This window comes from Tiliqua scincoides, chromosome 15 (genome assembly GCF_035046505.1).
Source record: "Tiliqua scincoides isolate rTilSci1 chromosome 15, rTilSci1.hap2, whole genome shotgun sequence".
Taxonomy (NCBI): Eukaryota; Metazoa; Chordata; class Lepidosauria; order Squamata; family Scincidae; genus Tiliqua; species Tiliqua scincoides.
Genome location: NC_089835.1, coordinates 1040535 through 1066864, shown reverse-complemented (window position 1 = coordinate 1066864; position 26330 = coordinate 1040535). Strand labels below are relative to the sequence as shown.

The 26330-nt window shown below is 51.7% G+C and overlaps 1 protein-coding gene across 2 annotated transcripts in view; it reads right to left on the bottom strand.

Moving 5' to 3' along the window:
* The window catches only part of SPTBN2 (spectrin beta, non-erythrocytic 2), a 66520-nt gene extending 55030 nt beyond the window's left edge, over positions 1–11490 (bottom strand). For both annotated transcript variants that reach the window (XM_066610365.1, XM_066610366.1), the window contains exon 1: positions 11334–11490. In XM_066610365.1, the coding sequence (XP_066466462.1) occupies positions 11334–11490 (157 nt within the window). The remainder of the gene's footprint in view (positions 1–11333) is intronic.
* Between the last annotated feature and the right edge of the window lie 14840 nt (positions 11491–26330).

Below are 26330 nucleotides of genomic sequence, written 5' to 3'. Positions count from 1 at the left end.
TTTCTTTATTAGTTTGTCTACATCTTCCAGGGCAGAGCTGCCAGGTGTATGGAGCAGGCTCCAGAGTTGGCTTCCTAGATTTAATCCCCCCTCCCGGTTTCAGGGATGTGGATGGTAGCCCAGGAGTCTTGCACCCCTGGATCTCTTGTACGCTCTGATTTGCAAAAGCAAAACAAACAGCAAGGCAGAGGCACCCCCCCAGGACACAAGCAGAACACCACTTGCCACTTGGCTCCCCAACACCCACATTCCATTCCACCCCTCCCAGCAGCATCACCCAGAGACCAACTGAAAAGTGGGTGGTGGCTCCTCCCCCAGCATTTGGAATAAACAGCCAATACTGCAAATTCAGAAGAACACCCTCCACCGCCCCAGGCACACCCCCGAGCTGTCACCAGCACCTTCTCCACTCCCCTTGGCTCCATGCACTGAGCAACACTGGAAGCAGTCAGGCCTGGAAAGGAAAATCGTGGCCAACATGAAAGAGCATGGGGTACAATCATGCGTCTCCAGAAATCTGGAGGGGTGAATGTTTGGCAGGGGGGGGGAACAGTCTTCAGAGACAAATGGGTGGTGATAGCAGGCAGGGCCTTTTTGGAGACGGCCCCTCTGCTGCGATGTGCTTCCTGCAGAGATACTCGCCTGGACTCCTTGGTGCCAGATGACAATATTATCCTCTCAAACCTTTAACAGAGAATTCCTTTTACTCTCCCTGCGGTGCTCCTCGTGATTTTGAAAATTTTCTTTAACGCCAGCCGCATGCCCAGAACTCAGCAGAGGATAAGAGGTCCCTGCCCCAAGGGGCGTGCAATCGAAGGAAACAACAGAGGAAGGGACACAGATACAGGGAAGGCCAAAGTTGGTTGGTCATTTCAGCTACTTGTAATTTAAGCTTAGTTATGTTTGGGAAAAGTGGATTCAGGCTGTAATCCTCAACTGGACTTATGTATTGGCAACCTTCAGTCTCGAAAGACTCTGGTATCGCGCTCTGAAAGGTGGTTCTGGCACAGCGTCTAGTGTGGCTGAAAAGGCCAATCCGGGAGTGACAATCCCTTCCACACCGGGAGCAAGTGCAGTCTGTCCCTGGTCTGTCTCCCTGGCTATGGGCCTTCCTTCTTTGCCTCTTAGCCTCGGACTGTTGGCAAAGTGTCTCTTCAAACTGGGAAAGGCCATGCTGCACAGCCTGCCTCCAAGCGGGCCGCTCAGAGGCCAGGGTTTCCCACTTGTTGAGGTCCAACCCTAAGGCCTTCAGATCCCTCTTGCAGATGTCCTGGACTTAACTGGACTTAAGAGGACTTATTTTGGAGTAGACACACCTTGGAGTGCGCTGTAAGGCACAGCTTCCTGGTTTGAACGTCAACGTCCTCTGATCGATTTGAAATGTCAATGGCCGCTTTCGTTGGAAGGCGGGAGAGAAAGGTGGGGGAGGCCAGGGTGAGCATTCCCTAGACAGTGAATTAGGGGGAACATATTAAAGAGGCAGGTGACTCTTCCATGTGCAGATCCCACAGCAGATTTTTCCATCCAGGCATCCACCCACCCAACCGACCTGTCTCCCCGACAAGGTCTCCCATCCCACCCTGCCTTGCCTTCAGTCTCTAGAACAGCCATTTTTAGCCATTGTGCCGTGGCACACTGGTGTGCCACGACTAGTCCGCAGGTGTGCCGCAGAAGTTTGAGGGACGGTCATATCTTAGTAGAGCCAATGGGGATATGAGCCCCCCACCGGCAGCCTGGTGTGCCTTGCCAATTGTCAAAAAACTGATGGTGTGCCTTGACAATTTTAATGCCTTGTCAGTGTGCCACGAACTGAAAAAGGTTGAAAATAGCTGCTCTAGAACATGCAGGCGTCCAAGAGGGAGCACACAGCTCCCGTCTCCTCCCCACAGTGGGCAGCACTTGGGCACAGCCTCCAAGGATCTTAGACCCGCAGCTGAGTTTGTCCCCTTGAAAATCCAGCCGCTAATTCCAGGCACCACCTTAAGGATTAAGGTTCCCGCCACCAGCACTGCCTGGTTAGAATGAGAAGATTTTGTGTGCGAGTGGGGAGGGGGGAACTGGAATCCTCTCTGGGAACACGTCTCCTTCCCAACTCCCTACCAAGCACTCCCCAGGCCGCCTACCTTGAAGCTGCTTGAACCTGCCCTCCAAGACGTTGGCATACTGCACAGCGTTGATGAAGGCTGCTGGGGAGAGCTCAGGGGACGGAGGAGGAGGAGGAGTGCCCCGGCTCACCTCCAACAGTTCCGGCTCAGGTTGGTACATCCTTGGGGCTGGGGTACCCCTGTTCAGACCACGGCTGTGGAAGCAGGAGAGCCCCCCACTCCCAAACAAGCTGGATCCAGGTCACAGGAAGGAAAGTGAGCACCAGAGGAGCGGAGCCAGAGGAGGGAGTTTGCTTCCCCCTCCCAGGCGAGGGAGGGCAGCCCTGGGAAATTAACATACAAACAGGTTGGGCTGCTCTGAAAGACAGGGGTGTGTGTGTGTTGAGCCACACAAGGCAGACAAAAGGAGGGAGGGCTGGGCAGCCTGCCTGCAAACACACATGCATGCGCCATGCGCACACACACAGATTCCAACCATCTGAAACTAGTAAATCCCAGCACCGGGGTTAGCCCAGTCTCTTAGGGAATAGGGCTCAAGATGCCCAAGCTCTCTCTCCAGCTCCATGAGAGAGAGTAAGGTAATGGGTAGTGGGTAAATGCAAAGGGGACTGAATGCCAGGACTCCTGGGTCCTCTTTTCAGCTCTGCCAGGAGAGAGGTGAGTTTTGGGAGTCAAGCGCTACAGAGAGGGTGCTCACACCTCTGAGAAGCTCCCTCCCCTAATCTGGAACCCCAATCTCGCACCCGGACTGTATCATTACCTTTGGAGTAAGGGAGAATCCAAAAGAATCCTCTGCAGAATTCCTGCCTGCAGAAAAACCTTCTGGGGCTCAGCCTCAGTTGTGGTCTCTCCTACAGCACATGTCTATGCATTCCTCCTCGGAAGTAAATCCCACTGAGTGCAATGGGACTTACTCCCAGATCAATGTGTATAGGATTGCAGCCCTAGCCTACAGCTGCATGGTGAAAAAGGACTTCAAAACGCACCTCCACCACTGATTCAGGAGATGGCCTTAGGCAGGCCACTTGGCCTCAGTCTTCCTCATCTGCAACATGGGGATAAGATTTACCCGACAGAGTTTTCGCGAGGACATGTGTTGTTATAGGGAACATATGCACACACAAAGGCTCACAATCATTATCTGGGCATCAAAATCTAGTCTGTGGCCCAAGACAGGTCTTCTTCTTGGCCTCGGCCCCTCTCTCCAATCACAGCTTCATTCCCAGAATCTGTTTGCAAAGTCCAGGCCCAGCGCTTGAAGCTTGTGAAGTATAAATGAAGACAATAACTCCAGGATCTGCAGTGGGAACTAATCTGAGATGGTGGGAGACAACGCCCAGGCAGAACTGAGCTCTCTCCCATCCTTGGTTCCCACCCAGGAATTGGGGACCCTGGTCTAGAGGGGCGCAACAGGAATCATGTTTGCTCTGGGGCAGGGAGCAAGTGGGGAAGGGCAATTGCTTATTGCCCAGCTCTTTTATTTATTTATTTTTAAGATGGGAGGGAAGCAGGAAAACAAATTGATGAGCTCACCCAGCCACTGCCAGGGGCCAAACAATATGGGATTTGCTTCCCATTGTCTGCTTTTGTGAAGCTGGTCCTGAAGCCTTGGCCTGGCCTTCCCACGTGGAGGTGGAAAGGGAGGCTTTTTGGCCCTGTGTCCACCTGACACCCAAAAGGACTGCAATTTTATTTTTGGGATCATAGTTTCTCCATTCCAAACCACCCTCTGCCCCAGAGCTGGCTGTGATTGCCAGGTCTCTTCCAAGAAACTAAGAAAAGAGTGCCTCTGAGAACATGCAGACTGCCCTCCTATCACTACTGTGCAAACATTGTCAGCTTCCACAGGTCTGCTTGGAGAAGACAGTGCTGCCCACTGAGTTGACTCTTTGGTCCATCTTGCTCAGAGCGGTGGACACAGACTAGTAGCTGCTCCCCAGGATTTTGGACAAGAGGTTTCTTCCCAGTCCTGCCTGGGGATGCTGCCAAGGATTGCATGTGGGTGCAAAGCAGGTGCTCTGCTTCTGCTGAGCTACCGGTGCTCTTAATGACCATTTGGAGCTGCCATACTGAGTCAGATCTTTGGTCCATTTAGCTCAGCATTTTCAAGCACTGACTGGCAGCATCTCTCCAGGGATTCACAGGAGGGTTGTTCCCAGGCCTACCTGGAGATGCTGCCAAAGACAGAATCTGGGACCTTCTGCATGCAAAGCAAGAGAATCTATCCTTGCCCACGCCAGCAGCAATCAAGAGTGCAGTCCTTACCCCTTCTGTCAGTGCTTTCCAGCACTGGCACAGCGGTGCCAATGGGACGTGTGCTGCATCCTGCAGTTGGGTGTCACTCACGGCGGCCTCCTCAAAGTAAGGGAATGTTTGTTCCCTTACCTCAGAGCTACACTGCCCTTATGTCAGTGCTGGAAAGCACTGACATAAGGGGTCAGGATTGCGCCCCAAACCATTCAAGGACTAAGGACTTGGCAACAGAGGAGAACAGCATCACAACTTCCAGATGTGGCTTCCACACCAGCCTTGACTGTTGGCCACAACAAGTGGTTAAACTGCATTAAATGCTCATGAAATGGCACCCAAGACTCTCGACACCAACCAAGGACCACCCATTTCCTCCCCTCCTCCCACCGCTTATTCCTGCTTGTCGCTTGCATCTGACAAAATGGACTGAAGCCCACAAAAGTGTACAAAAGTGAAATCAATGGTGCAGTCCAGTGTTATTCAAACTGTGAGGCGCGGCTCCCTGGGGAGGCGCCAGGACCACACAGGGGAGGTGCAGGATGTCCTCTTGCAGCGATACAGTCACACCGCCATTCCTGGGCAGAATGAGAGCCCCTCCGTCTTCTGCGCTTTTTTTGAAAGCAGAAGAAACGGGGGTTGCTCAGCTGCTCCCTCCAAGAGGAACTGCCGTCACCCGTCCTGTTCGCCCTCCTCTCCCAGGCTGCCGCCTTCTGTGTTCGCCGCATGTTGTTTCCAAACCAAGCATGCTCAGCTTGCAGTCCTTGCCCTTGTTGACTGTCAGAAAGAAACCCTCCTTGTCTGGTTGGGTCCGAGTTCCCAGCCTGGGATCACTTCTCATCCAAGTGAAATCCCTTTTGAACCCCCTCCCTCTTCCACTCCCCCCTTTCGACCTCCAAACCTTCCTGCTTTCCTCCCCTGCCCCAAATAAAACACTTCCTATTTTACCAGGTCACCAGGGGTCTTAAAGTTGTTTCCATACAGTTGGCAAAGGGGGGGGAGAGACAAGCACACACTTTACTTGGCCAGGAGCAGAAAAAGGGTACTGTTTTTAAAGTGATTTATTAATCTTGTTGTTTGACTGAAGAGGAGAGGCTGTATTTTTAAAGTGATGAACCCTATTTGGCGGGAATACTTATCAGCCATTGATGAAGTGATTGCCAACCCAGTCCTATTCACACGTTCCTGGGAGTAAGCCCCATTGACTCTAATGGGACTTTCTTCTGAGTAGACATACACAGGATTGAGCTGTGCATCTCTTAGTACAGAAGACAAAGCCTCCTAATCAAACCCTTATCAGCTCTGATAAATTTTCATGGTCTATTTTTGTTTTCCCCACCAGCTGCTGGAAAAATTTAATTAAATTAAATTAATAAAGGGTTCAATCCTATCCAAGGAGAATGGGAGAAATGACTAGTTGGATTGGGGTCCACGGGGGGGGGGTGTGCGTGTATAATGTTGGTCCGACTGGTTGTTCACAAAGTTCATTTGATAAAACAATTCTATTGGTATGCTTACAAAGTTTTAAAAAATGAGTCCTCCTGGACCAGACAAAATCTACCTACTCCAGCATCCTGTCTCCAACAGTGATCAGCAGCTGATCATTTATAAAGCATGTAAATCGCTGTGTATTAGTATTATATTTTTAAGATCTACATTTAATTAATGATATGATTAATATAATTAATATTAATATAGTTAATAGTTCTGGCCACTTCCTGTTTAATGATGTCACTTCCAGCCCTCAGGAACATGATGGGGAGTCATGGCCAACGGCCATGGGGGTCAAGGGAGCCACAGGATGGAAAAGTTTGAGTACCACTGGTGTAGTCTTTCAAGCAACACAAGACTCTTCTCTCTTTTTTTTTTTAAGCAGCATGAAGAAGAGTTCTGTGGTACCCAAAGGCTTGCAACTTTGGACTCTGAAGGCACAGTATTCAGACGGTTTCCACCTAGAAACTGTCAGCTTGCCTTTCATGTGCAATGATGGGATGGCTCAGTTCCCCCCCCCCCACAGACACATACAAACCTCACAGGTAGCAGCCTTCTGCCTTGCTTCCTGTATTTCCTGCCTGCCTACCTGCCCCACCCCACTGAGTGGTATCATCTCAGACTGTCATTAAGTGACTGTTTACTGCCCCTCCCAGGTTGCAACCTCCCCCAGCTGTCCCTGCATTGGCAGTGGAGTTCAGCAAACCTTTTAGGCCTGAACTGACTCAGGTCTGCTTGCTCAAGCTCACTTTGGCTCGTGCCACCGACGTGTCCAGTCAATGGCCCAAGGCCAGCCTCTGTGTCCTTGGCTTCTGTCTCGGCTGGACTATCTCGTGTTTGCTGGTGCCTTCACCTTGCAGGGATGGGGCCCTTCAGGTGCAGTAGTAAATCTCCAAAGTAAAGCAATATTTTTATTAGGACCACAATAAGGGACAGAATATCCAACGGTAAGCCAGCTGGATTAAGATGAATATTTAAGATATTGCACCGAGTAGCTGAAAGGCCACTGAAAGTAAACAGGACACTTTACCTAGAGTAGAGGCAGGCATCTGTGGTCAAAGGTTTTGTGCCTCTGAGAACATGGCAAGAAGGTCACCCAGGAGGGCTTTCCAAACTGAGAATTCAGACTCTACTTTGCAGAGATGAAATCCCTGCTTGCAAGAGGGCTGCAACCCTAGATCTGCTTACCTGGGAGTAAATCCCATTGACTGCAATGGGACTGACTTCTGAGTAGACACGAGTAGATTTGGAACCCATTTGGTGTCAACTGATTCAAAGTTTCCTGTGACACCATAAATGTGTTTCAGGCTTTGAAAAATATAAAATGCTACTTTTGTGTGCATGTTTCCAGAACATGGGGGGAGGGGCAGGTCTGCCAATGGCTTATTTCTTTTGGCTGCACAGCCCTGTGAGGGCACTGAAACTGCCTCACACCTTTGGGAGGCTGATATAAATCTGCAAGGACCTCTACACTTGCATCTTTTGATTCTGCCATTGCAGATGGTTGGGCAGCCAACAACTTGTCCTCACTGTTTTCTCTCACCCCACCCGACTTCTTTGGCTCACCATCTAAGCCTGATGAAGAATCCTGTTGGATTTGGAAGCTTGCTGCTTACAGAGTGTTTCATTTGGGTTGGGCCTCCTCTATGGAGAACTCGTGCAAGGAAAGCGCCCTACAGGTAGACCACAGCTGCGATACAAGGACATCTGCAAGAGGGATCTGTAGGCCTTAGGAGTGGACCTCAACAGGTGGGAAACCTTGGCCTCTGAGCGTCCCACTTGGAGGCAGGCTGTGCAGCACAGCCTCTCCCAGTATAAAGAGATACTTGGCCAACAGACTTGAGGCAAAGAGGAAGGCCCATAGCCAGGGAGACAGACCAGGGACAGACTGCACTTGCTCCCAGCGTGGAAGGGATTGTCACTCCCGGATTGGCCTTTTCAGCCACACTAGACGCTGTTCCAGAACCACCTTTCAGAGAGGATACCTTAGTCTTTCGGGACTGAAGGTTGCCAACAACATACACGCCTGCAATGGATGGTGGCGCTTCCATGCGTTCTGCAAAGCCCTTAGTAAGCCAGTTAACACTTGACAAAAAAGTATTCATGTGGAAATGGCAGGGTATGTGCAAATACAGCATGTCCTGCCATCAAGAGGGTGGGAAAAATCAGCCCACTGGATTAAGACAAAGGGAAGTGAAACAGGCAGGGAGACCTGGCTCCCAGGCTCTTCCCCAGCTCCCCTTCATTTCAGTGGGGAACTTCCAGCTAAGTTCCACCTTGTGCTGAGTTAGTAGGAGTGAGCAGCCCCCTAAATGTCTTCCTTGCATTTCCAGCCTGCCCGGCTGCTCAATGAGAAAGTCACACCTATGGTGCACTGCTTGGGTTCCCCTACACCAGCAGCCCCTTCCAGCAGCTCTAAGTTCTTGCGGGGTTGGCGGGGAGGCAGTAACTACGATCCCCAGGATCGCATCACTAGGGGGGGCGCAGGGACTGGCATGTACTCCGCAGGGCTCCCGGAGCTTCAGAAAGTGAAAGCGGAGCTATAGAAAACCGGAAGTGGGATGCAATCACTCTGCTTTCACTTTCTAAGGCTCGGGGAGCCCTGCAAAGAGTTATACAGGGCTTCCCGCACCCCTAGGAGGCTGCTGCAGGGGCTGGTAAGTACCTCTGCCAATAAAGGTAAAATGAATGAATGAAAGACTTGTAAGTACATGCCAGTCCCTGCAGCCCACCTTAGCAATGCGATCCTGGGGACCATATCACTGCCTCCTCCCCGCCCCTTAAGGAGGCAGAGTCCAGGGCCCTCAGGCTGGGGCATCGTGATGCCCCAGTTTAAGAACCACTGCCCTACACTACACATGGCAGTGAGACAGGGTCCAATCTTACACAGCCTGTGCCACATTGCTGCTAAGCGATTGAGTTACGAACCAGGATTTTCTCAGGTCCAACCTTGTGTCAGCAGGCCACCATTCTGGCCCAGCCTCAGTCTTCCCCAGCTGCAATATGGGCATAATTACAAGGTGGGTGCAAAAATGACATCAAAGATATGCTCACGAAATGCTGCACAAACACTAAGGGATCATTATCACAAGCCCGCTGTCCTTGTGCATCTTTGTTTAAAACAGTACACCGTGAACCGGTTCTGTGTAATCAATCTGCAGCTGTCATCCCACAACCTCAAAGCTACCTAATGTCTTCAAATTCCCCATTTTAAAAACACATCTAAAGGACCCAGCCCCAAACAGCCATAGAAATGTGTCAAATTATGGATTGTATGTTACTTGGGGCAGGGATCTGTCTTGCTTGTTATTATCCAAACTACTTTGCCCATTGATGGCTCTATATAAAAGACAGACAGAAAGAAAGAAAGCAGGCCTTTTCAGATATTTTTTGTTGCCTTTATACAGCTTAATTGACATGAATTACCTTAGGGGCCCCTATGGAGGCCGAAAGGTGGGACACAAATCTCCAGAACAGATAAACATGTGAGCAAAATAATAATGAATGCTAAATATTTGTAACGCACTTTCAGTGCAGAAGCTTTCGCTTGTTCTGTCGTGACGCAAGCCTTACTCTGCACACTACGGGTGTGTGTGTTTTAGGCCTATACTGCTGATGGGGAAGGTTGAGGCTAAGCCAAGGTTATCTAGCAAATTCATGGCAGAAGTGAAATTTAGGGAAGCCCTGATTCACAAGTCAGGCCGCATACAAAGATACAAATGTACTTGAGAGTAAGCCCCATTGAATATAATGGAATTTACTTCTGCATAACATGTATAGGGTTGTTTGCTAACCACCATGCCAAGCAAGTTCCTAGTATGACCACTAGGAAATCTTGACTTTTCTATTCCATCTGTGCCCTGTTTTGGAGAAGAAAAAGGGACCTAGACTCTGGGGGAGGAGAGAGACAAAAGATAGCATTGGGGTGTACAGGCTGCAATCAGGTGCATTTTCTACACTCCTCTGTTCACTGTCCTTAATTCACTGGCTGGACCCAGAAGCTGCTGTGAAGGAACACTCAGTACAAGTCCTGTATGGTATGCATGCATGCATGGAGGAGAGGTGGGGAAACACGTATTTATGGCTGGTAGAAGCAAACAGTTGCCTCCCAGCAAGAGAGAGAGGGAGTTTGGTAAACAGAAAACCAAGGCCATCAGACCTAGGAGCAAAGTGCAGGAGACCGAGTAGCAGAAGAGATAGAAGAGAGGGAGCCCTGATTTTGGTTCTTTGAGTTGAGGACCGAAGTCCAGGCAGGCTCAGCCACTGCCAGCCAGCCTCAGTTTCCCCAGGGAACAAATCTGTATGGTCTAGCAGGGAGAGAGTGTCAGGCTTGGATCTGGGAGAAGTATGTTCAAAGCGTCCAAAGCCCTGAAACTTCTTGGGAAGAGAGCCTCAATTTTCCCTATGTGGAGAATGGGAACAACAGAGACCTGCCCCGTAGGGCTGCAGAGGTGATGGTGGTGGGGAAAGTAACAAAGCTTGCAGGAAAACATTTTCCAGGTTAACAACAATTAAAAGAGCAATGCAAGTTGATGAGCTTTTAGGGGTATCCATAAAACTGCATGCAATCCAAGAGCCGTGTGGCTGAAGCCCTTTTTGATTTGCAACCAAGGATGAGCAAATTACATCTCCTTCACAATGTGACCCCAGGCAGACCCTTTGCTTATTAAAGAAAAGGTTTCCCAAAGAGCATGCATGGGCTTGCAAGCCTGTAGAATGCACATAGCTCTGGCTAAGGGCTGCCTTCTCTGGAACAACTGGGGGGCTAGCATGCCGTGGTGGGCCCAGAAACAACTGCACCGTCCCAGATTGGCAACATAAGCAGTGCCACACTGCTGACTGCCTGCGGACTACAACATCCATCAGGCTTTGAGGCACTGGCTCCTTCAGTTACACGGTTCTCCATGCAGCTGCTGCCAGCACTTTTATGTTCCTTCTCTGCAACCATTACACTCCAATGAGTCCAACAGCTTGATCTGTATGGGGGGTTGGTGGTGGGGGGAGAAATGCGGGTTGAGTGAAAACAGGGTAGTCATTTCCTTTCTTATGGGCTTTTTTTAAAATCAGAGGATAGGCATAAACAACTCTCTCTAGCAGTGGTGTAGCTAGAGGGGGTGCAAAGTACCAAGTTTTGTAGGGAGCCTGACCACAGTGTGCAAGTGGGCCCTCCCCCTTTGGAGCCAATATGAGGGGGGGGGAGTAAAACAGAGGAATTCACCTGGCTCTCAGGGTAGGGGCCCCTTGCACGCTGCAGTTAGGCTCCCTGCTTTGCACCCCCTCTAGCTACGCCACTGCTCTCTAGGTCCCTGACTGTCAGAGAGATCCCCAATGTCTTTTCAACCTTTTCTTTTTCAAAGAATGTAAGAAAAACCTTCTGCAGCCATGATTTGAAAGGTGGTAGCCAAGCCCCTATAACTAAGCTACTGGGGTTGGCCTTCGGTGGATCTCCTCAGGGAGGTCTGGAGCTGACCACACCTGGGTGCATCTTACCTGCCAGTGCCTTGATGCGGGAGCGCTCAAAAAGCCGAGCCGAGCTGTTCTCATTGTCCCAGTCTTCGTCAGCCACGTCCCAGCGGTTGTTGATGTCGTTGTACTGTTGCTGGATCTCCAGGCTGTCGAAATCGGTGGGGGACAAGGTGCTACTCATGGCGCATCTGGAACTGGGTCGGGGTCCACCTGCAGGGGCAAGAGGGGGCAGTGAAGGCCTCCGGAAACCAAACCCACCTGGTCTCCAAATATCTTTCCCTGGTGCCAAGTGGAAAATGAGCAATCAAGCCCTTCCTTGATTGTATTTTTTCCATCAAAAACTTGATTTTGGCCCTCACAGATTCCTTCTCTGCTCCAGATGTTCTCACCCTAGCCCCCCCATCCCTCCCACCTCCCTCTGCTCAGCATCAACTCATCTGCTTTCATTCTCTTTGCCCATGGCTGGAGCCAGATTCCCACAAGCAGGAGATGAAGGGAACAGTCCTCTCCCACTGTTGTTTTCCCACAGCAGGTGAGGTAGACTGTCACTGCAGCTGAAGGTTCCACATAGCCACCATGGTCAGTAGTCTGTGATAATCTGCCCTCCAGGGATTTGTCCATTCTCCTTTCAAAGCGTCCCAGCTAGCAACCATCTCCATACTTATTGTGGCAGCAAATTCCACAGGCTAGTTATGTGTGAAGCAGTCCCTTGTCACCCATCCTAAATCTCCCATGAATGTGATTCATCAGTTGATCCACATTTCTAGTGTTGTCAGAGAGGCAGAAAGCCTTCTCTCCTTCCACTCTATCCATCATTTTATGTCTCAATTGTGTCCACCCTTTAATTGCCTTTTTTCCCCACAAGTTAAAAAATCCCTAGCAAAAAAATTTGCAAGGAAAATGCTCCAGCCTTCAGATCATCTTGGATGCCCTCATTGGTACCTTCCCCGCTCTGCAAAGACGTTTCCCAAGATGTGGTAACCAGAACTATACGCCATTTTCCAAAATGTAGCCAAGCCATAAGTTTGTAGAAGAGCACTGGAATACTGGCAGTTCCGTTTCCTACCCCTTTCCTAACACTGAATCTGCCTTTTCCACTCCATCTTCTGGGGGAGGGGGACCCAGCTAGAACTCCCGAAGAGCAAGCGAGGACTTTCTCCCTGGAGGCCAAGCTCCCTGACAGCCTCCACAGCTCTGCTTTCTATCCACGGCTCCCTTCCGCTCCTCCTAGACAGATCTCGTTTGTCATGACTCTGCTGCAGAAGGGTTCAGCGGTGCTGTTTACTTTACACCAGGGAGCACCTTGGCCGTCTGGCTTCCTGTCCTCTGGTCTTCTTCAAGATGATGGAGAGCCTTTTAGCACCACTCTGCCTCACCCCGACCTGCTCTGTGCTCTCTTGAGCAGAGTCTACGCAACTCACTGGTCAAGACAGATTTCTGGGGAAAGCCTCTCAAAGATGCACTAAATACAAATTAAATACTGTACACATATTTGTTTTAACGGGGAAATACCCACTTCCTCGGCAGAATTTTCAAGTTTTGATTGGGCAAACGAACCATAAAATGGTGACATTACGACAAAATGTAAATTTTCAAAATAAATTTTCCCCAAATTTCCCAGATTTTATTAGACAATCAAACACTCAAAATCCAACTATTTTTGGTTCAAAACAATTTTTCATTTACCCCCAGCCTTCCTATGTCCCTGCAAACCTATAGCTGCTTACGTGAGAAAAACAGAGGCTGCTATTTTGAGTGACAGACAGTGGATGACTCAGTAGCAAAACAGAACGTCCCTCGTTGGACTCTTGTCTCTGCAAGGAGCCCACCAAGGGGCCTTAGGCAAGCATGTCCTCTCAGCCTCAGTCTTCCAGGTCTGCTGTATGGATCTATAACACTTACCTTACAGCAGCGGTTCTCAAACTCACAGGGAGTTTGAGGACCACAGTAGGTCATTGCGGGGGAGCAGGGAAGGCTGCTCCCCAAGATCACGTCACCAAGGGGGACACAGGGACTGGCATGTACTTATCAGTCCCTGCAGCATTCTTCCAGGGTGGCAGGGAGCCCTGCACGACCCTCTGCAGGGTTCCCCGAGCTTCAGAAAGTGACAGCGGAGCGATTATGCCCTTCCTCCTGTTTGCAAGTGCAAACTGGAAATGGAGCATGATCACTCCGCTTTCACTTTTTAAGAGATGGGGAGCCCTGTGGAGGGTCACGCAGGGCTCCCCGCACCACCAGGAGGCTGCAGCAGGGACTGGTAAGTGCATGCCAGTCCTGCACCCCCCTTAGTGACACGATCCTGGGGATTGTGTCGCTGACTTCCCCCTGCCCTTTAAGGGGAAAGAGTCCAAGGCACACAGGCTGGGGCGTCGTGACACCCCAGTTCGAGAAGCCCTGGCTTACAGGGTTGTAGTCCAGACCTTATCAAGATAATAAATGTGGATCACTTTGTATGCTCAGAAACTACTAAGCCAGAGTTAAGTATTATTTGGGCAGCCCACCAATAGAGAGAAGCAGGGTGTCTACCTTTTTTGCACCAGGGCTCTTGCGCTTTTAACAGCTGCACAACTTGGAGATAAAGGTGTGCTCCCACTGCAGATTTGAGGTGAAGAAGGAAAGCTGCAGCTGCGGAATTTCGACAGCTGGGAAAGGCACTGAAGCGCAGCCAGCAGGGTAGTGGCTGCAACTGTACAGCATCACCCAAAAGACCCACAGAACCATAGGGATGGAAGGAAACCTCTGGCCATTCATTGCCCAAAGAAGAACAGAAACCCCTCTGAGCATTCAGCGCTGCTTTGACATGGCTTGGGGAGTGTATTTGGTGGCCCTGCTTTCCCCAGGGCAGGAAGACTATAACTTTCATGGAGTAAGGGCGCCCTCTAGAGTGACTGCCCAGTCCAGTTGGGATCAGCTGACCCAGGGTTGTAGACCAACTCTGGCCTGTAGACCAACTAGCAGGATTATATTAATATGAGAGAAGCCCCCACGGCTCCATGGTCAAGCTCCTGCCTGCCTGCGGAAGGTCCAGGTTCAATCCTCAGATCACTGAAAGAGACTCTTGTCTGAAACCCAGGTGGGCTGCTGCTAGTCAGTACCTGACAATACTGACCACAGGTCAGACTTGGTAGGCAGCAGTTTCCTACGTACATCCTATAGTTCAGCAGCTGGACTAGTTTCTGGACAACAGAGTCTCTCCTGAGAACGCAGAAGCTGGACATCTCAGCTCTAGTTTCTTGTGTATGGGGGGGGGGGTGTAAATTGTGAAATTTGAGGCCTCACCACACTGTAAAAATGTGCTTTTCACAGCTCCCACTTTCTCAGGACACAGGAAACAAAGTCAAATCCCTCCTCTTCATAAATCTCGGCATTCGGCTTTGGGCAAGCCGCTGGTCTTCCAGCCCAATCCCCCTCACAGGTTTGTCATGAAGATGAAACTCAAAAGCCCCCTAGTATCTTGCACCCACATCGTCCCAGTTTAGGCCCCACTTACATGCAAAGTCAGCCGTTTTCTGTCACTTGGGATGCCACTCAGTGCCAGAACATCAAGGAATCTGAGTATCCCCTGTTGGATGATCGATGAAGAGGTTGTTTGTCATACAAGGATCTGAAATTTTTTTTTAAAAGAGACAGAAAAATGGTTACTGCATTCAGGGTTATTAAGCCACCCCATCCTAAATGCCCTAGGGTGGGCATAGACCACCTCCCCCTTGCCCTGCGATGTCATAGAAAATCAACTGGCAAGTATCATAATAAATATATAGAGCAGCCATTTTCAACCAGTGAGCCACGGCACATTAGTGTGTCATAAATGGTCCGCAGGTGTGCTGGGGAAGTTTGGGAGAGGGTGATTTCATAGAATCATAGAGTTGGAAGGGGGCTAATAGGTCATCTAGTCCAACCCCCTGCCTTAGGCAGGAAATCCTCTGAGAGCATCTCGAACAGCTGCTTGTGGAGCCTCTGCTTGAAGATCTCCAGTGAGGGAGAGTCCATCACCTTCCTCTGCAATCTGTTCCACTACCGAACCACCCTCACCGTCAGGAATTTTTTCCTGATATCTAATCGAAATCTCCTCTCTTGCAGTTTGAACCCATTGGTTCTAGTTCTGCTATTAGTAGGACCATTGAGGAATGTGAGCCCCGCCCTGCCCCGCCCCACCCAGCAGTGTGGTGTACCTTGTCAATTGTCCAAAAACTGATGGTGGGACACTAAACTGATGGTGGGACACTAAAATTTTAGTGTCTTGTCAGTGTAGCATGAGATGAAAAATTGTGGGTATCAAGTCTTCAAACACACACACCCTGATTCCTTGTTCAGGGGCTTTCCATCAGCTCAATTTTCTTGCTCCTCCCCCACCACTGTCCCCTTCTGTGGTTGTACACTTAACAACCAGCCTCAACTTTTGACAAGTTTGGCAGCTGCTTGGCTGTTCCTAATCAAGGTATTGTGTCACACATTTGCAGCCCAGAGCCAGGTTTCCTTCCATTGTGGGTCTCCACCCCACCCCACCCCACCCCAGAAATCGTGCAGTCGGACTCTCCGACAGGGAGGTCTATTCCAGGCCAGTTGGCCATCGCCAGTCAGTGCCCCTTGACGTGGAGATCTGGGTCAGAGCCCCAGTGACTCAGACTGCCCGTGGGCTAGATGCAGAGCCAAATCTGGGTCAGGAGGCCAGCTCAGGTCACGTGGCTCTGCCTTCTGGGGGTTCAGGACGTGGTGCTACCCTGCCGCTGGGAAGCCAGAATCGACGCAGGCAACGTGCAGCCAATGGACAGCGGAGACCAGAAACTGGGGATGAGACGGGGAACCCACTATCAGGTTGGAGTTGTGCTAAGACATCAGTCTTCTCCAAGGGCTGGGGCAACAGTGCAATGCTCACAAAGGCAGGGTTGTTTCCCCTTGCCACTGAATACATACAGCCTCCTACAAAACTCACAGTTCCGAAGCAGACTGCACACATCAGAAGTATTGTAGGCATCAGGACTGAGCCTTCTGCACCAAAATTCACTCCCTCCTTCCCATGGTCCAGTCAATTCTCAGAATAGAAATACTGTAGTTCTTTAACAGGGAGAAAAACCAGCACAAAGGGGCAGAAGAGGGTCCTGTTCATTATTTTACTGATCATGTTTTATGAATAAGGAAAGAAGTGTGGAAGAGCCAGCGTGAGGAAAAAAAACACAGTTTGAAAGATGTTGTGGACATCTGGGGTGATTGACAGGGCCAGCCCAAGTGCCTGAGGTCCCCACCTCAGGCACTTGGGCTGGACCTGTCAATCACCCCAGATTGACAGGTTGACAGATTGACAGCCAAATACTATCCCCTCCCTTATCCATTGGGGCACCAGCTGCTTCTCTTCCTCCTGCTGCTACTTCCTGGATTCAAAAAGAAAGTGTGGAAGAGGAACTGTGAAGGAAAGAGCAGTCTCGACACTCTAGCCCACCACTCTCTTCTCCTCCCCAGTTATGCTCCACTCCCTGCTCCCTTTTCAAATCCAGAGTGGGAGGAAGAGAAGCAGCAATGACGGACAGCCACCACTACTCTATGGAGCAGCACGTGGTCTTGTGGACAGCCCGGCCCTGGCAGCAGGACTCGGCTTTTCCGGAAACAGGCTGTCCTGCCAGCCTTTACTTGTGTGAACACAGCCTTCCACACGCACCTGTGCTGGGTCTCTTAATGTAACAGTCAGGAAAGGGGATGGCAAATAGAGTCAAAGCCGTCCCCATGATCACCGAGCCTGGGAGACAGCAGGGGCCCTTTCCCATAAGTCCGGGTGGCAGCCACAACCGGTGAGTGGGCAGAGCAGAACCAGGCTGGCAGCAGGGACAAGTGCCAAATAGAGGGAGCATCAGAGGAGCTAATCCACAGATTACATGGGCCAATTCACCAGTTTATTCTTAGCTCCGAGGCGCCGAAGGAAGCTTATACTCTTAAGAACACTAACGAAGGAGGGACACACACCCTGTGCGCTTTCAGAGCTTTTTCAGCCACCAGCATGAGGACTAGAATCCTTTTTTTAAAAAAAAACAACAACCAGGAATGCTCATTTCTCAGAAAGGCCTGTTCTTCAAAAGATGGCTGCAGTTAACGTGTAAAATGATGGTTCCTCTCCCAGCATCCAGGCCCCGGGTTCCAGCTGTGCACACTTCTAGAATATTCTGCACAGGGAATGACAGCTTTGCAGCCCAGATCTTTGGCCAAGACAGCCTGGGGCTTCTTTTTGTTCCATGCCAAGCATGTTCCATGCTCAGCAACTGAACAGATTGAACAACAGTGAAGAGTGCCTCTGAACACATGCAGACAGCATGTTTTTCAAGACCTCCCCCCCCCCCCCAAATCACCACCTACCCTTATCTCTACAACTGGAGACAGAGAGGATTACCAGGCCAAAAGGTGTGGTTTCCAGGTAGTCTTTTTAAGCTGCAACACCCCTATATATAAACAAGCACATACGTGTCACCTCTGAACTGAGCAGGGCACACTGGCTATGAAGACACAATTACTGGGCTTTCTACTAATTTCCCTCACTGCTTCCCCCACCCTGCGCATGACCATCCTCTCCTGCTTGCGCTTTTAATGCCATGAGGACTTAATCCCCATGCTGATTGGATTGAGAGCCAATAACAAGCAACCCCCTCTCCTCCCGGCAATTAGCCCACATGCACACCTGCCCCCATTGCTGAGTCATAAACTGGACACTGAAACAGATCAGCAGTGCTAAAGCTGTGGCTGACTCCGTCAAACCCAGCTGGACATGTGTCCAGGGAAATATGTGTGAAGTGGGTGCATGAGTGTAACATGCGCCATCGTTTCTCTTTCGAAAATGTAACAAATACACTCCCCCCCACCCTACAAAGAGCACTCTGCTCCCTCTGAAACCCCCTCATTTTTTTTCCAGGTGCCTCTCCTGTTGCCCATATTAAAATAAGCTGCTCGTGGTATGTGCTCTTGCATCTACACATGTGGGGACCAGTCTTTAAGCTCACACAGGGCAGGGAGAGAGAGCAGGGGGCCAAGTGGGGACATAAAACTCCATTCACTGAGCCATCCACCCACAGCAGCTGATGCCTCTCTATCCTCAACAGAGCATCCCATATGTATCCACTACGTGCCACCATGGTGATCAATCTTTCCTGGTTGGGGGGCTGGGAAGAGAAAGCATCCTTATGCTTGGTTTGCAACACAATCTCTCTCCTCCCCCCCCCCCCCAGCCAGCTGGCTACAAGCAGTGGGAGAGTGAGCTGGTTAGATTTAGCAGAGCTAGCAAGGGGAGGGAGACCGAGGAGGGCTGGGGGGAAGAGGACAATAGCCTCCCACGGCACCCTCAGGAGTGTCCACCAGAGAGCCAGCTGGAATCAGACAGGCAGGAGGTGGAAGACAAAGGAAAAAGGGATGCTTTCCTCTTGGACACGCAGCAAAGGAATAGGTCCCGAGAACAGCATGGCACATGCTCTCCCTTCTCCCAGTCACCCCACTTACTGTGCTGGGGGGCAGCCAGGCTAGAAAAAAGGGGATCAGAGGATTGTTTCTGCAGAATTAATTGAGGCTACAGAATCAAGCCAGGCCTGCTGACACAAGAACCAGGCTCATCTGGGTGCGGGGGGGGGTGGGTGTTAGGAGGAGGAGTTGCAGGAGGCTTAGGAAGGCACTGTCAGGCAGACCCACCAGGAGAGAAAACCACCATCTGCCTGCTACAGATGCAACAATGCCAGGGTTGGAACAAGCATGCCTGAGAAGACAACCACGGGCACATCTACATCCAGAATCTTACTCAAAAGCACATACATACAAAAAACCCCTACTCTGAGCAACAGATGGGATAGTAAAAATAATGTGGGGAAGGGCTCCAGCTTGACGGTGGAGCAATTGCTATGAATGCAGAAGGCTCCAGATTCAATCTCTGGTAGCATCTCCAGGTGGGGTTGGAAAAGACACCCCCCCCCCAGTCTGCAGCGGCATACAGGGGCATTCTACCTCCATTTTGCTCCCACTGTCCAGAGTGGCTCCAAAGGGGAGGGACCATTTGTGTGTGCAGGCGCCTGCAAAACTTAGTGCTTTGCAACACTTCTAGCTCTGCCATTGCCCATCTGAAACCTTGAAGAGCTGCTGCCGGTCAGTGCTCAACAACGCTGAGCTATAAAACCAATGGACTGATGTGGTAAGCAGCAGCTTCTGACACGGATTGCTCAGGAGCAGCACACCTGCTGGGCATGCGAGAAGTCCCAAGTTCAGTCCCTTGTGGGTCCTTCAGGAAGGCCTGGGAAATCCTTGTCAGAAACCTTTCAGAGCTGCTTCCAGTCAGTGCAGGCATCACTATGAGACAAACCAAGCATCTGGCTGTAGGAAGCAGCTTCATACGGAACATGGAACTACCTGATTTTGTAAACCTTCCTACTGGAAACCAATATTGGCCCTTCCATGGTGTCAAAGCACATGTCCAAACTGAGACCCGGATCTTAAATTTGCTTGAGTATCTGAACTCCTAGTCAGTTGTGTTTGGGGGAGTCCACACTTTCACTTTTAAATGGCTGCATCAGCAAGAAGCTTTGGGGACTTCAAGGATACATCTACGTTGACATAATCACCGTACTTGGCTAGCCATGGGTTTTAATGAAAGCTAACCAGAGTTTTGCTCCATGTTAAGTATTAACAAGAGTTCCTCTGAACATGTGCAAAGTGCATTTTCCTGGCATCTCGTACTATATCTGTTCAATACTGGTTGGATCACAACTAGTGTGAAGTTGCTTGCTCACATATTGATTCTCCTCCCTCAAAAGCTGAAAATCAGACATTTTGCAACAAGACACCCCCACTACCAAAAGAGTCAGGAAAGATCCCTCAACCCCATTAATCCATTTTCAGCCTCTTACCACACACTTTCCCTGCTTTGCACAGAAAAGAACCAGATTTAATCCCTAACAGGTAGGGCCGGGAAAGACACGTTGCCTGAAATCCTAGAGAGATGCTGCCAGTCAGTGCTTGAGAATGCTGAGCTACACTGATCAAGGGTCTGACTCAGTACATAGCATCAGATGTTCAGTGCCTAGGTGACAGGGCCGCGAGAGGCTACCTGGGACCATGAAGAGCAGCCACCAGTCATACTGAACAATGCTTTGCTAGATGAATCAGTGGTCTGGCTATATCCTTCCAGAATATTGAAGAGTGCCACGATCAGAAACAAGATACTGGGTGATGCCATCTCCTGCCTTACCACAACACTCAATTTGCAGGGTGGGACTCAAGGACTCAGTAAGATCAATATAAGAGTAGCAGACAGCCTACAAAGCTGCTCACAAAGGATTCTGCTCACAGTTCGGGGAATAATGAGTCAGAAGTACATGACAGTAATGCAGTCCTTGATTTCTCACTGGAGTGCAGCTGGGGCTCCAAACTATCCATGCCCAATGAAGGCAGTTGGCCTTCTCCTGGATCCCAAATCTGCTGGGTGGCTTGCACAAATTTACTGTAATTGCAAAGGGGAGATACTCTGCACATGCTCAAAGACATTGCTATTTAGAGTTCCCCTCCAAAGGTTGGATAGAGCCTTACCTCCTTGTAAGCCTCTAATCCAGCCATTTTCAACTACTGTGCCATGGCACACTGGTGTGCTGCGAATGGCCTGCAGGTGTGCTGCAAGAGTCTGGGGGAGGGTCATTTGTTAGTAGAGCCAATGGGGATATGAGCCCACCACCACCAGCATGGTGTGCCTTGTCAATTTTTAAAAAACTGATGGTGTGCCTTGACAATTTTAGTACCTAGTCAGACAAAAAACGTTGAAAATTTCTGCTCTACTCCTTTTTCTCAGCCTGGCCTTGAACACAGACACGCTGCTGAAGCAAGTTCACACAAGTATGTTCACCATTCACATCTAGGAGTATCTGCGCAACCAAAAAAGCCATCGTAAATCACTCTGAACTCCAGCATCACCTCTTGCAACTGCAAAAACTCTCAACAGAGACTATCTGCACGTTTGTCATAGAGCAAGGAGGAAACATCCAATGAGTGTTTGAACACTAGTAATTCAGCTTAAAACCTCTCACAAGCATGCTTTCTGGGAATTGAGGTGCGTCCAAGGTGTAGCCCCCCCCCCAAAAAAAAGAAAGGGGGAGAAAGCAAGACAGGGAAAATGAGGTTTGCACTGAATTCAGAAAATGGAAATATAATGTTCCTGCATCACACACAAGTTCGTTTAGTCACAGGATATGCACCTTACAAACCCATTCCAAGTTTTGCTAGCTTGACAGCTGTGGCTTCCCCAAAGAATCTTGGGAATTGTAGTTTCATGGAGGGGGCACTGAGAATGCCCAGACCTCCCTCGCAGGCAGAACTACAGAATTTGAGGAAAAGGGACTAACTAATACATGTGATCAAATGAAGGGGCCTTCCACAGTAGCTATTGTCAACACTCACTGAAAAGGAAGCAGATTTTAGATAAGGGTCATTACCAACCTGGGATCCACCTTGTGACTTTCTGTATGCAAACAAATGCTTGACCACCAAGCCCATACCTGGAGGAAGATGTAATTCTTTTCCACCAAAGATGCACCCCCCCCAAAAAAAAACATGCTTATAAGGAATTTTAACCCTGATTCACACACCAGCCTGTGGCGTAGATTCGCCCACAATGCATTGAGTCAGCTCCACTCTTTGGATTGTCACAGCATTCAAGGCGTCACTCAGAAGGTCACGGGTGGCAAGTCTGGTGCCTCTTGGGAAAGCCTGGAGCCCATATCTGCCAAGGCTCCAACTGGGCTGCTGCCCCACCCTGGCCCAAGTGAGGAGCCTCTACACCCTGCTGATTTCAATGGGGAAAGTTTCAGTGAAGGCAATCAGAGCCTCACTTGGGGATTAATTTAAACCAATTGATGAGTACAGAACATTGGTTTCATGCTGGGGCTCAGGAGCACTGATGCTGCTACAGTAGAGCAGCCAAGCATGTGTGGTTCCAGCCACAACCAGAAGCCCTAGGAGAGAGTATAATAAAGAAGCAATTTTTTAAAAAGACTTCAGTCCAATCAGATACATGTTTACTTAGAAGGAAGTCATGCTGCCTTCAGTGGGGCTTACTCCCAAGTAAGCATGCATAGAACTGCCACCTTATTGCCCCAGCCTCACCTGGGGAAGCAAAACCACAGGAAGTTGCATCCTGCAGAGTCTGACCTGGACACAGACTGGCAGCATCTTCAGACCAAGTCTTCACCAGCCCTCTCTGGAGATACTGACAACAAGGTTCAACTCAGCTGGATACATCCAGCTGCATGTGGAGGGTGGCAGTGCTCTCATTGTAGCAGGTGTGCTGCTGTGGGATCCACAGCTTGCAGTAAAGCAGGCACAGACCTCCAGGGTCAGTTGCCAGATAGGGCTGGGGTTCAGGGATAGGGACAGGGTTCCGTTTCCATCTGCAGCCTGGGAGAGCTGCTGCCAGCTGATGCAGGCACTGCCGACCTACAGGGAGCCAGGGTCTGACTCAGCAGGCAGCAGCCTCCCAGGGCAGTGCCATTTGGATGCTGGCGCTTCAAGGCCCCAGAGCGTCCCAGGCCACCCTTGTCCTCTCTCCACTGTCCACACACTGCACTGCTACCTGGTCTTCACTGCAAAGCATTTTCCTGGCTTCTCACCCACAATAATCCCTTCCCACATGGGCCTAGAGAGGAGTGCTGTTTCCTACGCCTTCCAAGCCAGGGAACCTTGATACTCTTGAGAGGAAGCGCTGGTCGCTGACAAAGACCGCTCTGCAGGGGAAGCTGCTCTGGCGGTGCCGGGGCAGGAGGGGGAGCAGAGGGCAAAACAATGACTGAACATGGGGCACACACACAAACCCCCCAGGAAAGTGTGATCCCTGCCCAAGCATCAGTGGCATCTGGAAGGGGCCACTGCCAGCCCAGGTCTCAGAGCGTGGAGGGCAGGCGAAAGTCAACTCCTGCGGCCTGGGAACGGGGCTCCCACGGAGGATCTGGGCCCCCACACCAAACCCACTGAAACCCCCCTCACTTTGAGACCAGCGGCGCAGGGAGGACCAGGGGCTCTGGGCATGTGCAGAGTGCCCTCGGCTCGGCGCGCAGCACCAGCCCAGCACCTCTCGTGGCAGTGCAGCCCGGCTGGGCGCAGGACGTCCCCACGCCGGCCCTCCTGGAACGGGCGAGTCCCTCCAGGCGTACTGCGGGCTCCGCTACGCTGCAGGCGGCGGGGGCCGGGCAGGGCGCGGGCGGGGGCCGGTCCCCCCCCGCTCCCTGCTAATGGGGGCCATCTGGCAGGCAGGGCTGGGGGCGCCGGGCAGTCCCAGCCGCGCCCAGCAGCCTCCGCAGGCCAGCAGCGCTGCCCCCCCCCCCGCCTGGCCGCACTTTCCTGGGAGCAAGCCCCATTGACTCGAATGGGTCTTGCTTCCGAGCAGACCTGCCTGGACTCTCAGGCTCCCATCCTAGCCACTTCCCTGGGAATAAGCTCCGTTGACTCTAATGGGTCTTACTTCTGAGTAGACCTGCCTGGGCTGGGGCTCTCAGGCTGCCACCCTACCCACACTTCCCTGGGAGTAAGCCCCGTTGACTCTAATGGGTCTTACTTCTGAGTAGACCTGCCTGGGCTGGGGCTCTCAGGCTGCCACCCTACCCACACTTCCCTGGGAGTAAGCCCCGTTGACTCTAATGGGTCTTACTTCTGAGTAGACCTGCCTGGGCTGGGGCTCTCAGGCTCCCATCCTACCCACACGTCCCTGGGAGTAAGCCCCGTTGACTCTAATGGGTCTTACTTCTGAGTAGACCTGCCTGGGCTTGGGCTCTCAGGCTTCCATCCTTCCCACACGTTCCTGGGAGTAAGCCCCGTTGACTCTAATGGGTCTTACTTCTGAGTAGACCTGCCTGGGCTGGGGCTCTCAGGCTGCCACCCTACCCACACTTCCCTGGGAGTAAGCCCCGTTGACTCTAACGGGTCTTACTTCTGCGTAGACCCGGCCAGGATTGGGCTCTCCGGCTGCCCCCCTACCCACACTTTCCTGGGAGCGAGGCCCATAGACTCCAACGGGGCTTCCTTCCGAGCGGGCAGGCGGAGCGCGCCCGTCCCCGGTGCCGCAGTGGAGGCTCCGCGTCTGCTGCGGGAGGGCGGCCGGGATGCTGCGGAGACAATGCCGGCGCCCTTCGCCCGCGCTCGCCCACCCGCGCTCGCCCACCTCTGCCTCCGCCTCCGCCGCCGCCTCCCGCGGGCGCCGCGCGGCTCCCCCGGCTCAGGACGCGCCCGCTCCGCCGGCCTCCGCATCCCAGGGCGCCGGGCGAACCCAGGCGTCCGAGCGCTGCCTCTCCAGCCCGGCCGCCGCCGCCGCGAATGGGCTGCCCGGCCGGGCTCGCAGCAGTCCCTCCCCCAGCCACGAGGCCGCGGCTGCCATTGGGCGCCCGCCCCGCCACTCAGGCGCAGCCCTGGGGGCAGGGCCCACGCGCCCCCCTTGGTGGGGAGAGCCCGGGGAGACCCCGAGGCGCTGGTCCGCCCAGGGGCCGGCTCCTGCCCGGAGGAAGACCGCAGGTGCTCCCGAGCCCCCACCTGCAAGAGCTGCCCCTTCTGCTCCCTGGGCGCACCTGGCGCTGGGGCGCCCAGAGGGTGTCCTGTCCTCGGCACCTCTCCCCGTCTCCAGTCGACTTGTGGCAGCGCCTCCGGGTAGCACATCGCAGGGCACAAGACCTTCACCCAGGGCCTGTGGGACTCACGGCCACAGGAGGGGCGGTGGTGGCTGGCCTGGACCTGCTCCTTCTGCACTCCAGCCCACCCCTCTCCCCACTCCCTGATTGTCTCCTCTTTCTTTCCAGTCCAGGGAGTGACCAATGGAGGTAGGCGGGTGGATGGAAGACCGCTGAGGTGACCGCTTGGGCCAATTCCGGATACGGGCCCCCTCCAGGTGATGGTGGGAGAGAAGGATGCCTTTGTCTTCAGCTTCCTCACCAGGGCCAGCCAAGATCTACAAGCCATGATGCGTATGTGCAACCTCCTGATTTTAGAAATGGTCTATGTCAGATGCAAGGGAGGGCACCAGGATGCAGGTCTCTTGTTATCTGGTGTGCTCCCTGGGGCATTTGGTGGGCCGCTGTGAGATACAGGAAGCTGGACTAGCTGGGCCTATGGCCTGATCCAGTGGGGCTGTTCTCATGTTCTTATCTCTGGTGCCTGTGGAGGCACCATGCCAAACGCTGCCCTCCTCCTGACCCAGTAAAGGGTCAGCCTCTGCACCTCCCACTCTCTGGACTGGTGAAGGAAGAGGGGGCTGGAGCAGAAGAGGAAGTGTGGAGAGTAACCGTGGCAGTTCATCGATGCCTCTTCCCCATTTGACTGGGAATTCTGTCTCCTGCATGTTTTGTTCCTCCCTCTGCCTGTCTCCCCCAAAGTTATTCTGTTTATAAACCATGATCTGTTCAGTTCTAGGAATCCTCTGTCTAGAAAAAGGAGGGCCACACTGGGGAAGGCAACTCCAGCAAAAATGCTGGCTGAGGCAGCCTTCTGTATCAACAACTCTCCAAGGGCAAGCTCTGCTCGGTCTCTAATGGGCGTCTGTGCAAGGCCCTGTGCTTCTTTTGCCTCTTCCATAACAGACCTTGGTGGCTCCCTCCCTGTGCAAGGTCTCCTTGATGGAAAGCGCTGCACCCATTTGGAAACCCCCTGCACCCATGGAGTTGCTTCCCAAGGGCCAGCCTGACCCTCTGAAAAAGCCTAAGCAAGCACTATGCACAGGTCAAGAGGCTTCAAAGAATGCTTGGAATTTCCCATCTTTTGCTCTTCATTCTTCCAGTCATGGCAACTTCAAAGCTTTTCTCCACAAGGGGAACTCAAGCTCACCTCCCAAATTCTTTCAAGGTTGATAAAGAAGACCTCAAAGCCACCAAGGTCTGTTATGGAAGAGGCAAAAGAAGCACTGATAATCCATGTACCACAAGTCCTGCCAGTCTCACAGGGAGCCTGCACTTAGCTTTTCCCTGGAATAACTCTACACTCAGCAGATCAGTAGTTTTCCAGTCCTCCCCATGTTACTCCTCAGATCACGGACAATGTAAT